The 12,848-nt window shown below is 47.5% G+C and overlaps 1 protein-coding gene across 1 annotated transcript; it reads left to right on the top strand.

Annotated features, from left to right (window-relative positions):
* Positions 1–8,140: 8,140 nt before the first annotated feature.
* LOC140207813 (probable G-protein coupled receptor 139) lies at positions 8,141–11,130 on the top strand. The gene is made up of 2 exons (XM_072276376.1): positions 8,141–8,210; positions 10,220–11,130. Exons 1-2 carry the CDS (start codon positions 8,141–8,143, stop codon positions 11,128–11,130), a joined length of 981 nt encoding a protein of 326 aa, XP_072132477.1.
* The last annotated feature ends 1,718 nt before the right edge of the window (positions 11,131–12,848 follow it).

Raw genomic sequence — 12,848 nt, 5'->3', positions numbered from 1 at the left:
GAGGGGGTGGGGTGGAATAGAGAGAGATCGTAAGATACGGTACATGAGGAGCGAGCTGGGAGAGAGGAAGGTGGGGAAGAAGGGAGAGAGAGTGTGAGAAAGGTTTAAGTGAACGTTGAGATAGAGGTAGAGGAAGAGGGATGGGGAGACGGAGGGAGAGTGGGGTTAAAAGGGAGGAAGAGATAGAGGTGAGAGTGGAGTGTCCTATCCACTGTGTGGGCGTTATTAGTCTGTCCTGTGACATCACGGGATTGGTCGATGTCGCCGGCTTCTCCATTTATCAATTCACGTTTGAGCTACTAACTCTGTGCGTGTGAACGTGTTCATTTTTCTCTGCGTGATTACGAGTCGAGCAGATTTTTTCGGCTGCACTGGACACGATTACCGTTCTTACGTCAAACAGTGGTGACGAGGATGATATCTGTGACACTCGCTCTTTCGGAATCTATGTTCACATTTGAACGATGACCATCATTGGACAAGTTCAGGAATATTATGATTCACAGACCCCAGGAAGGTTTACGTTGAACGTTTTGACTAGCTTTTCACAGCAAACAACATCACTGAGCCCAATCAAAAGGTTACCATCTTGCTCAGTTCTTGCAGTCCGGAAAACATACAACATCGTCCGAAGATTGATGAATCCCGATTTGCTCTCTTCGAAATCTTATGAGGAACTTCTGAGGTTTGATCTCATTACAATCCTAAACCATTGGATATTGTGCAGCGCGTTAGATTCAGCTCTCGTTTTCAGTTAGAAAATGAATCAATAGCAACGTTTGTTGCTGAATTAAGAAAACTGACTGAACTTTGTGTTTACGTTGCTGTTCGAGAAGTTACGATACGAGATCGCTCAGTCGTCGGCGTGATGTTCACATTCAGCGTCGCCCATCGGCAGAATCGGAGCTCTCACTTCAGTCAGCTTTTGATATCGCAAATGGCATGCAAGCGGCAGATAAAAATGCTGTTTTGTCGCAAGAGTGCCAAGTACAAAGAGCGGTGACGTCTCCATCACCTACAACTGCCGCAGATTGTACTGACGCTGACAAAATGTCCCCAGCTAAGAATCAAAAGAATTAGACTCCGGGGTTTCCGATGTTACCGTTGCGCTGAATTTCACCGGAAGCCTCCTGACTGTTGACACGGAGACTCATTCCGTTTTACTTTCCAAAAGAAAGGACACTTGACCAGAGTTTGCCGATCTCGGCCTCCATCCAAACCAAAACGTTCCACAGCATCTGATCTCTTCTTATTGATCATGACGTGTCTGACCAAGCTACGTTCTGGTCAATGGTGACTAACGTCCACTTTCCTCGAGTGTTGACAGTAGGACACTCATCAAATCTGATGCCAAAAAGAGGTGTTGAAATTCACTGTTGATGTTGGTCACCATTCCATAAATACACAACCCGAATATTATTTGCCGAGCATTCTCCAGATGGTAAAATGGATTCCCAGATACTAGCGTATTTTGGTAGAGATAAAGGAGATCATGAAGAGTAGCAAAGCAAGCTGAAATGGCAAATGATCTACTCCTCATAAAAGGTATGAAGGCTCTAGCCCGGAATTCCGTTTGCTGGCGAAAACTGATGAAGGCATCGAGCACGTTGTCCGTGCGTGTGACCCCTGCCGGCAGTCTCGACCTGTAAACGCTCCCGTCCCATGGCATTGCCCAACCAGCCCCTGGAGACGTTTACACGTTGACTACGCGGGTTCATTGGACGGTCACAAATCATTGGTCGTCACCGATGCGCATTTTAAATAGATTGAGGCCAAAGCGGTTAAAACTTCGACCCGCGAGACAATGATAAACACTTTACGCACACTATTTTGTACGCATGGTATCCCCGATACTGTGATAATTGTCCCGCGTTTACAAGTAAGGGATTCCAACTATTTTTACAAGGCAGTGTTCGACCGCAACATTCGCCCCTTTGTCACCCATCTTCAAACGGAATGGCTGACTGAGCTGTTCGGATTGTCAAACAGGGACACAAAAGTTGAATGGGGACATATTCCACGGGATCTACCGGCTTTTTTTTTTCCGGTGCCGGATAATCTCACAAACCACCACACAGAGATTTATGGACCACAGGTTGTATTCCCGATTAGATTTATTGCGACAGAGCCGGAAGACGGAGTAAGAGAGACAAAAGACAATGGACGTGCGGTCCGATTGAAACACGGTACATGGGAACTCTGAGGTGGGAGATCCGGTTTGTGTTCGCCGGAACCCTGGATGAAAAGAGAAGTTGTGGTCAAAAAGGACCGACAAGTAACTTCAGCACTCGAGGATGATGCTGTCTGCCGCCGACACCTGGACAACAGCAGGAGACGGCCAAGTGAATCCCTCGTTCCACAACCAGCGAGTGAACAAGCCAGGTTAGCCCCGCAAGCTATCGAAGCGAATCCCCAGTTGAAAGCACTGGATCCGGTCCATCACTCCAGCCTGGGGTTTCTGGATTGCGCCGATCAGAACGGACCAGTGAACTGGAGGAATATTATCAAGATGGTTTCGCCTAAAAGCATAGAGGGTGGAGAGATGTCCAATCCACTGGACGACTGTTTATTGGTGTGTCATGTGACATCACGGGACTGGTCGATTGATCAGTTAACGTTGGGTCCACTAATTCTGTCCGTGTGATCGTGTTCATTGTGTCCGGCTGACTACGAGTACAGGAGGGCTATTCAGCTGCAGATGACACGATAAACGTCATTTAATTGTAACAGTGGCATAGGTACAGCTCAGATATTGTTTGTAATTTTGCTGATAACACAACTGTTGCAGGCAGAATCTCAGAGGGTGACGAGGAACGGGACAGGAGTGAGACAGATCGGCAGGTTGAGTGACGTCACAACAACAGCCCAGCATCAACGTCATCGGAACCAGTGAACTGATCGTGGATTCAGGAAGTAGACGTGGGGAGAGGCGGAGAGGCTTCCGCTGTGAGATGCTGCTGGTGAAGCTCGGTGACCACTTAGCGGCGGCAAACAAAACAAAGAAAACAACTAAATACGTTATTAATATTTTTTTCTGGTTAACGATCGCTGCCAACAAAAGCCTCTAACTTTCCATTCGGAGCTGAGCTTTTGGACCGCCTGTATGAACTGGCATTTTGCGGTGCGATCTGAAAGCTCGAAAGCGCTGGACGTTGCTGCCTTGAAAGCCGAATCCAGCCGTCGGGGTCCGGGTCGGGGATCCGAGGACGAGCCAATTGCCGGCGCGGACTTAGAGGCGATTCGATATGGCGGAACAGAGGCGAGGCAGAGCCCGGCCCCGTGCCCGACAGCGAGGACCGATCCGATATTTGATCGATTTTAAAGTGGGGCCGAATTGGAAAGTTTGGAACGAGCGGAATCGAGGCGGTGAGGCCAGGCCCGAGAGAGTAATGAAGCAGCAGGGCCCGGGTCCGAAAGCGAGGAACGACGCGATGTTTGCATGTTTTCAACGACGGGCCAGATCGAACGATGGACGGGACGCTTCGGCTCGGTGCTCCGCGACGTTTTCTCGGCACTACGTTCAACAGAGGCAGGGGCATGTTCTCGAATCGGTTGTTGCAATACCCGGCTTCCTGTCCGTGGGGGGACTCAATTTTTCGAACTTCATTTCTGAATGTTATTTGGTTAAGTTTATCGTTGGCAGATTTGGTCTTTTTGTGTTTTTATTTTCTCTCTGCACATCGGGTGTTTGACGATTTTCTTTCTTAACCGGTTCTATTGGTTTTCTTTGTTTCGTGGTTATTTGTAAGGAGACGAATCTAATTGTTGAAAAAGTATAATAAGTGCACTTTGAATTTTGAACTGTGAACAGGTACGTCTTCCTCGACGGGTCAGCAGAGGAAAGGCCGAGGAGCTTCCATTTCCCGTGTGTCCACAGCTCTGTAGGTGATGAGTTGGAGATGAAGAATTGATGCAATTACGAAAACGTTTGAGAAGATTAGTGATGTACCCCGGACAGTGTGCGGGCTGTTGTTTCCCGTCAGGTGTGGAGGCGCTAATGCAGAAGATCGGAAAAAGCCACAACGCGTTGTAAAGTCAGTCAGCTCCAGCAAAGGCATCAGGCTCCCATCATATTCAGAAAGCAATGTCTGAAGAAGACGGCATCCATCATTACGGACCCTCAGGATCCGGAACACTTTGCATTGCTGGCATCAGTAAGGAGATACCTGGTCACAAGGCACACCCTGAACGTTTCACTAACACATGATCGTACAGTGCATACAGCAATATGGCATCGTAGGCACTCGGTTGTGCCCATGTTTTAGTCGATTCCAAGATCAATCTGACCCTTTCCGACTACATCGCCCTCATCTTTCCCATTCATCCACCCGCCTATCTGAGAGTCTGTGGAATGTCCATAACGGAAATGACGCCACGCCGCTGATTACAAGCGTCACACGGACACACCCCTCAGTGTGTAAAAGAAATGCTTCCGCCATCACCACAATACTTCCATGTATTCGCCATTTCCGCCTGGGAAACATACAGTATCTCTTGCTGTACAATCGACCGCTGCCTCTTATCATTGTGTACACCTTCCCAACATCACAGCTCATTTTCTGTCCTCCTAAAGCAAAACCCTAGCTCTGTCAACCGCTCTTCATAATCCTGGTGTCATCGCAGTGAAACTCCTCTGCTCCATCTCTAACGATTCGACATCCTTCCTATAATGTGACCACCGGAACGGAACAGAAGACAGGAAGTGCGGATTCAGCAGGGTTTTCTAAGGCTACAAAATTATTTCACGGCTCTTACCCTCATTCCCCCGTCTAATGAAGACCACCGCAGCCTCTGCCTTTTGCGGCCAAACCAATTCTGAATCCACACGGGCAATTTTCCCTGGAACTGGTGCCTCCCACCTTCCTGAATGAGCTTATCGTTCGGCGAACATACCATACTAAAATCCATATCCACAACCTCCAATCCTCGGTTTTAAACAATATGTCTCGCCCATTCCTCACGGTATTCAATCATCTTCGTGAGACATGTTCTGCTCTTCTGAAAGTCCTGTCGACTATCCCTAATCAGACTGTGCTTCGGCAAATCAATAGAATACAATGGAACTGTATTGTCATTGCTGAAGAGAACAAAATGGCGGCGCTACTCCAGACCGCGCTAAACAGATATTTGCAATGCGTGCGGTCCGGATTCATTCAAACAAGAAAAAAAACTGTATTTACAGAAACAAATGATTTCAGTGGCACTCAAAGGCCATTGGCAAGGCAGGGTGTTGCATTATTCAGCACAACAACGGCCCTCGGATGAAGATATTTCCGTCTAATAGCATGGCGAAGAGGTTTCCCTATCTCCTACCAGGTGGCAGGAAATTAACCAGACAGTGTCAGGGATCGGATGGGTTTTTACTGTTGCCGTGAGCATCCGGAGTTAGATTGTCTCCCAGTCCGGTAGTTGAGACCCGGTGATGATCGGAGCCGTCCTAATCAACCCTTTGAGTGGTTTGCAATCTGTCTCGCTGCATCTGGAGCACAGCACTGCCATTCCGTGTGTCAGTCTGCTCTCTACCGCACTTAAAATGTTGACCAGCTATTTCTGAGACAGATCAGCTCTCCCTAATCACCTCATATAGTATAGTCACTGTTGTGCTTTCGTTGCTGACGAGGTTTTGCTGATGGGCCGAGAGAACTCCTCGGTGATATTCATCCCCAAAAACTTGAACCTCTGAACGCTCCCCATTACTTCACCATGCAGGGATAGGGGGCTTTCGACACTTCTTGTAATTTTGAAGTCGATTACCATTTCTATTGTCTTCTTAGTGCTGGTCGAATATTGAGGTTCATCCTCTCTATATGCAGATTCATCAGTGTTTGTGATGAGGCCAGTCACTGCTGTGACCTCTGCGACTATGCTGACTGAGTTTGTAGCAGGAGCGGGAGGGCAGTCATGGGCGAAAAGAGAGAGTAGAGACGTGTCTCTGTACACGCCACTGCGGGGCGCCTGTGCTGGAGTTTTGGGGGTTTGATGCGCACTTGCTTAGTTTCCCCGTTCGGGTACGATGACTGAGGAGGTCTAAGTTCCAATTACAGGCTGATGTGCCGAGACTTGTGGAGCTCCTGAACGTCATCTCCAGAAATTCCCCCCAAATTTGCCCGTCTCTGAAGTAAGAGTAGTTGGTCTATCATTCCCAGGGTTAATCCAGGTACCTTTCTTGAACAAAATAATGATATTTGTCAGAACCTCCCACCGTCTAATACTTCGCACCTATTCCTGTAGTCACTGAGGACGCACATGTCATCACCAAAACCGAGGCAATCTCTTCCCACGCATCCATTAGTATCATATGCGATATTCCTTTCAGTCTCAGGTTCTTATCTATCCTCATGCTCTTCAAAATCTCCAATGCATCTTCCTTCGAAATCTTGACCTATTCCAGCATATCAGGCTGTTCACGCTGCCCCCACATTCATCAAGTTTCCTCTGGGATTCCTACTCTGTGGTCTACGGAGTCCTGGCTGAATAGTGCTGGTCCACGGCATCTGATCTGTCCGGAAGCTCTGCACTGGTGAATACTGAAGCAAAGCGTTCATTACCGACCTGCACTGCCGCCCCCGTCTCCAGGCACATGTTTCATTCCTCTTGTATCCTTCATCGTCTCTACACTCTCATCCTCCTGTTCTCCTCCTCGCCAATGCACACTCCTAACACTTATTTCCACAGTTTGGCTCCTTCTTGGCGACCTCGTAACTGTCCAGAACCCTCTCTGATGATCTCTGCTTCTTAAACCTTAAGCATGCTTCTTTCTTCCTCGGGAATGGATGCTCCACATCTCGTCACAGCCGTGACCCCTTCGAGTTAGCGTCCTTTCCCCACCTCAGCGGGACAAACCTGCCCAGAACGCCAAGCAAGGGCACCCGGAACAACCTTCACATTTCTGTTGGGCATTTCCCTGAACACATCCGTTCCCAGTTCACATCCCCAGGGTCCTGCCTCATAGCGTCATGATGGGTACTCCCCCAAATTAAACACGTCCCAATATATTCTGCTCATATCCTTGTCCATGGTTATGTAAAAGTTCAGGGAGTTGTCGTCAGTATCACCAAAATACTCGCTAAGCCTCGCATATCTTAGTTGAGCTTAATCTCTTCAAGCATCAGCTTCCTAAATTATTTCTAAACTTTTATAAATTAAACAATACTACATCACTGTTTGCATTCTTTTAGCGCTGCCTCTCTTGTTTATTTATTTATTGTTTATTTCGGTGCTTTTGGACGTATTGCACTGTACACACATTTCACGACATTTACTGGAGACAGTAAACGTGATGCTGGTTGCGATTCTGATGATGGAAATGAGGAGCCAGTGGTGATCCATAATATGCGCCGCCATTTACTGAGACCTTATTCGGAGCCGGAAAAGCCGATGCACATTCGGTATCGGTAATATTTGTCACAGAGGTTATTATAGAGATTTTTAACCTTCAATGTCAAAAAGCAGGGGTTACTTCAATACATTTCGTGCTGCCCTTGTCAATCATGCCCGCACAACGGGCTGCTGAGTTCACTGTGAGTGAAGAAGTATGGACAAAGTTGGAATAAGGTGATGGAATCCGTGTGGTCTACAATGACATTGGGCAAATAACGCAGACTGTGCAGGCCCGCTGTGATGTTCATATAATGTGGGATTGGTTTCAGGATAAATCGTGAGATCGCTCAGAGCTAACATTTGCTTTGAGAGATGTGGAGCGAGATATCATACAATTAATATCAAATAAAATGAATGTGAAGGCAACAATAGAAGCAGATACGAGAAAATCTGCAGATGCTGGAAATCCAAGCAACATACATAAAATGCTGGTGGAACGCAGCGTTTTGTGTGTGTTAATATAAGCAGGTGATAGGTGATGACTGGCATTTCAATCCGGAGTGCGGGGAACAGCTTTAAAAACTTTCTGATTGTCTACTTTACTAGACGGTGTTCTGGACTGAGCTTTAAGTATTCCCCGCGGTGCCGAGAGAAACGGCGCCTTGTTTGTTAACTGACTGTAACTAACTCGAGTTATTGTGCAGCCTCTGTGTTTTTTTCACCGGGGTATAGATTAATGTATAAAAGGGCAGCGAGGTCAGAACGCAGGCGAGTGGCTCTCAGTGCGAGCAGTGCGGTGCATTTTGCACAACACCCGAAAATGGCTCTACCAACAATCCGGCATGTGACGATTGTATTTTACCCTATTCTCGCAGCTTTCGGTGTTCCGGGTAAGTCGACACATCCTCTGTCTGAAATGTTAGGGTCGGACTTCTATTAACAGTCATTTCACTGGGTGTTGTTTCCCGGCGAAACCGCCCCAGCGCGGAGACACGGCAGACTACCGCTGCTGACCGGTTCGTCTCCGCTCCACACGCTGATGCAGGGTCAAGTTCACTGTCACCCCGACCCCCCATCCCGCCCCCAAAGTTCATCGTAGACGATGCTGCTGAAATTCAGGGAGATCAGTCCTCTCCGCTGTTCACCACTGTCAGCGTAATTCTGATACCGGGATTGTTGCAGATTGAAATATATTTTGTGACCTAACTTTTGGTGAAGGAGCAGTAGAACAGGACGATTTGTGGGAGCGTTGCGGACTGTACCAACTGCCACCGTAGCTGAATTTTCTCTCTCACTGTCTCTCTCTCTCTCTCCCTCTCGCACAATCTCTCTTGTTCTGTCTCTCTGTGTCTCTCTCTTTCTCTCTTCCCCCCCTCTCTCTCTTTCTCTCTCTCTCTCTCTCTCTCTCTCTCGCTCACTCACTCTCTCCCTCTCCTTCCCTCCCCCCTTTGTGCATTTCCGATCAAACCTTTCATTAGATGTCTTACCCGAACCAGTTGGGAATTATAGTAAATATAGCTAGCACAAGAATGGGGTGCCCACCTGTAGATTTGAATTAATTTCTCCCTATCGCACCTTTAAGATGATAACGAATGTGATCAAAAATGGCGGATATATCCAAGTGGAAGAACTTATTTATTGATAGACGTTTCTGAAATTATTCGAGTTTAAGCTAGATTGCGTACAAGCGACACTAAACGAGTCAGTGAAGTCCGATTCTGTTCACCGGACCCGGCGCTCATTCATTGACTAAACGGAGGGAACGAGTGCATCGGTTTCACCCTGGGGCTGATGACCGACAGCGGGCACGGCCCCACTTACTCCAGGCCAGTACCGGCTCAATAATAGTGAGTTCCGTTGAGTGGATTCTGTCGGCTGCACGTCAGCCGATCCTCCTACAGCTGCTGTGTTCAGCTCTGTCACGGCTCTCATTCCCTACGGCTGGTGTCTGAATGGGGCTTCGAGGATAAGGGCCATTGAAATGACGATCCCACGGGTAGGGAGTGTAGGGCGCAAGGGAGGTATGGGAGAAGACGGTGATCTCCCCTATTTTTCTGGGTTGTGACGGCAAATGAGCAGCAGTGCTGCCCCCTCTCGGTTACATCGCCAAGGTGACATCGAGAGCACGTCACCAGCAACTTTACCAGGAGCACTGCTGCCCCCTCTCGGTTACATCGCCAAGGTGACATCGAGAGCACGTCACCAGCAACTTTACCAGGAGCAGTGCTGCCCCCTCTCGGTTACATCGCCAAGGTGACATCGAGAGCACGTCACCAGCAACTTTACCAGGAGCACTGCTGCCCCCTCTCGGTTACATCGCCAAGGTGACATCGAGAGCACGTCACCAGCAACTTAACCAGGAGCAGTGCTGCCCCCTCTCGGTTACATCGCCAAGGTGACATCGAGAGCACGTCACCAGCAACTTTACCAGGAGCACTGCTGCCCCCTCTCGGTTACATCGCCAAGGTGACATCGAGAGCACGTCACCAGCAACTTAACCAGGAGCAGTGCTGCCCCCTCTCGGTTACATCGCCAAGGTGACATCGAGAGCACGTCATCAGCAACTTAACCAGGAGCAGTGCTGCCCCCTCTCGGTTACATCGCCAAGGTGACATCGGGAGCACGTCACCAGCAACTTAACCGGGAGCAGTGCTGCCCCCTCTCGGTTACATCGCCAAGGTGACATCGAGAGCACGTCACCAGCAACTTTACCAGGAGCAAATGCGCAGTTCGAATGCAAACTGTTTTAGTACACTGAATGAGGAGTTTTTATTCTCTCTTGGAACATATTTACCCGGTAATTTTGCCGATCACAGTCGGATTAGTATTTTCACTTTGGATTCCGAGAACGTTTCTCCTCGCCCTGTTTGTAACTCACAATTTGTGACTCTTTCCCTAGCGAACCTATTGACAACGGTGGTCCTCTTCCGAGGGAATTGTGGCCTTTCCAAATGTATATCGCTCTACATGGCTTTCATGGCAATGGCAGATTTCCTGGTGATGATCGTCTGTGTAATTGTGTATCAAATCGTCATGTACCAGTTTCCATTCTCCTTCCTGTCCTACACATCCGCCTGTAAGGTCGTCCTGTACTTCAATTCGACCTGCCTGCAAACCTCGGTCTGGTACACTGTCCTGTTCACAGCCGATCGGTTTGTAGCGATCTGTTGTCGGAAGCTTAAAACGAAATATTGCACGGCGAGGACAGCTGTTGCCGGCATTATAACCGTGCCGCTCCTGATGCATTTACAGAACGTCCCGTATCTATTTGAGTATAAACCTGTGCGTGTAATTAACGGTATTCAATGGGGCTGTCAGCCGAGCTCATGGTTCATTACGTCTCTTGTGGGCGTCGCATTCTCCTTTCTGCAGAGTATTTTAACGGTTATATTACCTTTTGTTCTGATAACCCTGTTTAACTGTCTGACGGTAAGGCGCATTTTATTAGCCAGTAAAGTGCGCCGCGGACTGCGCGGTCAAGGCAGTCAAACACAGAAGGATCCGGAGATGGAAGGCCGCCGGAAATCCATCATTTTACTCTTTAGTGTGTCCGGCAGTTTCATTCTGTTGTGGCTGTCGGTCACTGTGATCTTTCAGATCACCCGACTCGCAGGAACCGCGTATTACGAAGGCGATTACTCCGACTCTGCCTATGTCGCCATTGAAGCCGGCCACATGATCATGTATCTGAGTTCCTGCACGAACGCCTGTATTTATACAGCGACCCAGACTAAGTTTAGAGAGGAAATGCGGCTGGTGTTAAAATCTCCTTGGACTTTGTTTTTAATACTGGTTAAAAAACACAGGTAAAGCAAAGCACATGTTCCTAAAGTTCGAAAGTTCATTACCCACTAATTCTGCGCATCGGAAATCTGTTATTGGGTCGCGATGTACATCTGCGTTTTATGTGTTCAACTATAATGTGTCTCGCTATTAAATTGACTTGGAATCAAATATAAATCCATTTCTGTGCAGAAGCGTCCTTGATAGCCGTGACGGCATCAACAATCCTGGTATCCGATCACTCAGTTGATTTCATTCACTCGTTACGTTTCACAGCTGCGTTGACACTCAGGGCTCATTTGGCCGCTGGGTAACTCGGGTAAAGGTGGAGTCATCGGAATGACTTTTACACTGGCAGTGCAGATTCGCTGCGGTCAGCGCTGTGACGGAGCTACCTTCTTGTAGATTGCAGTGCGGAATCTATATTGCATAGATGCTGCCCCAGCTCGACTATGGCGACCTATGCCAATCCCCAGAGCCATAATGCAGCCCGTATCCCTCTCTACCTTTGTTAACCAAGGGTTATCCAGACACGTTTCCATTATTTTATTATCACCTGCATTCAGCACGTCTGCTGCAGACATAACCACGCCGCACTGGGCGAGAAAAAGAATGTCTTCAGATCTGTGTATGGACGTGCCATTGCTGACATAGGAGAAGACAAAGTTGTTGGCTATCTGTACAATATACACCTCCTCATAATTGTATAAACTTTTACAAGGACCATTCATTTCATTTTTTATTTCAGACAATCAAACTTTTCCTTATAGTTTATCCCCACAGTCCAGGAAACAATCTGGTGAATTTTGATCTACCATAGCTCAGTTCTTACAACATCCTTCCATGGCGTGGCAATCAGAATTGCACCCATTGCTCTCAGTCTGTTATCACCAGTGCTCCGTATAGCTGTAAGACCGAGTCGGAATTCTTCCACTCAAAGCCTCGGTGAACAATGCAAGAATAACACAATCCACTTCCGCTGTACTGTCCTCCTCCATTCAGAAAGGTATGGCCTGGCATTGCAAGATTACAACCAAAAACGACCCTCCAAAGGTCTATATTGTCTCCCAGATTTTTATTTCACAACGTGGATCAAGTCATATTTTGTTTCACATACTCTTTTACAAACAACAAAGGATACATCAGCAAATCTCCAGCTCGCCGCTTATTGCCGGCGTCCGGGAGGAGAGACAAGCTGGCACATGACCATCCTCATCCATTTACCAAGCTAATCCTGTGACTAGTTTGCCAATTCATCTCCGCGTCCCTGTATCTGCCATGGGTGCTTTGTTAGGAACATTACTGAAGGACATCCAAACTCTATCTACCTTCCTGCTTCATTAAATCGTATCCTGCTGTTTTGATATTACCATACATTTGTTTTATTTTACAGTTGGTGGTTAGACCAAAATCTGCACTTGTTTGTACTACTTTGTTTAGGAGGATGCGTAGGTCTTCTGCAGCACTTGCTATTAGGGTGATATCGTCTGCATATCTTATATTGTTGATGTTAACACCTCCAATTTTTATCCCATCTAGGTCTTCTATTTCTCTGAGAATCATTTCACTATAGATATTAAATAATTCCAGTGAGACAGCACATCCTTGTCTAACTCCTCTTTGAATTTTAGTCCAACTGCTTATTTTATCATACTTTTTTTAACTGTCGCTGTTTGATTCCAATATAAATTTTGAAGCAGTTGTTGGCCCCTTCCGTCAGTGTTTAGTTCAGCTAGAGTTGAAAG

Source organism: Mobula birostris, chromosome 13 (genome assembly GCF_030028105.1).
Source record: "Mobula birostris isolate sMobBir1 chromosome 13, sMobBir1.hap1, whole genome shotgun sequence".
NCBI classification, from domain to species: domain Eukaryota; kingdom Metazoa; phylum Chordata; class Chondrichthyes; order Myliobatiformes; family Myliobatidae; genus Mobula; species Mobula birostris.
The sequence above is the reverse complement of the archived record's forward strand: the minus strand, read 5'-3'. Positions and strand labels throughout refer to the sequence as shown.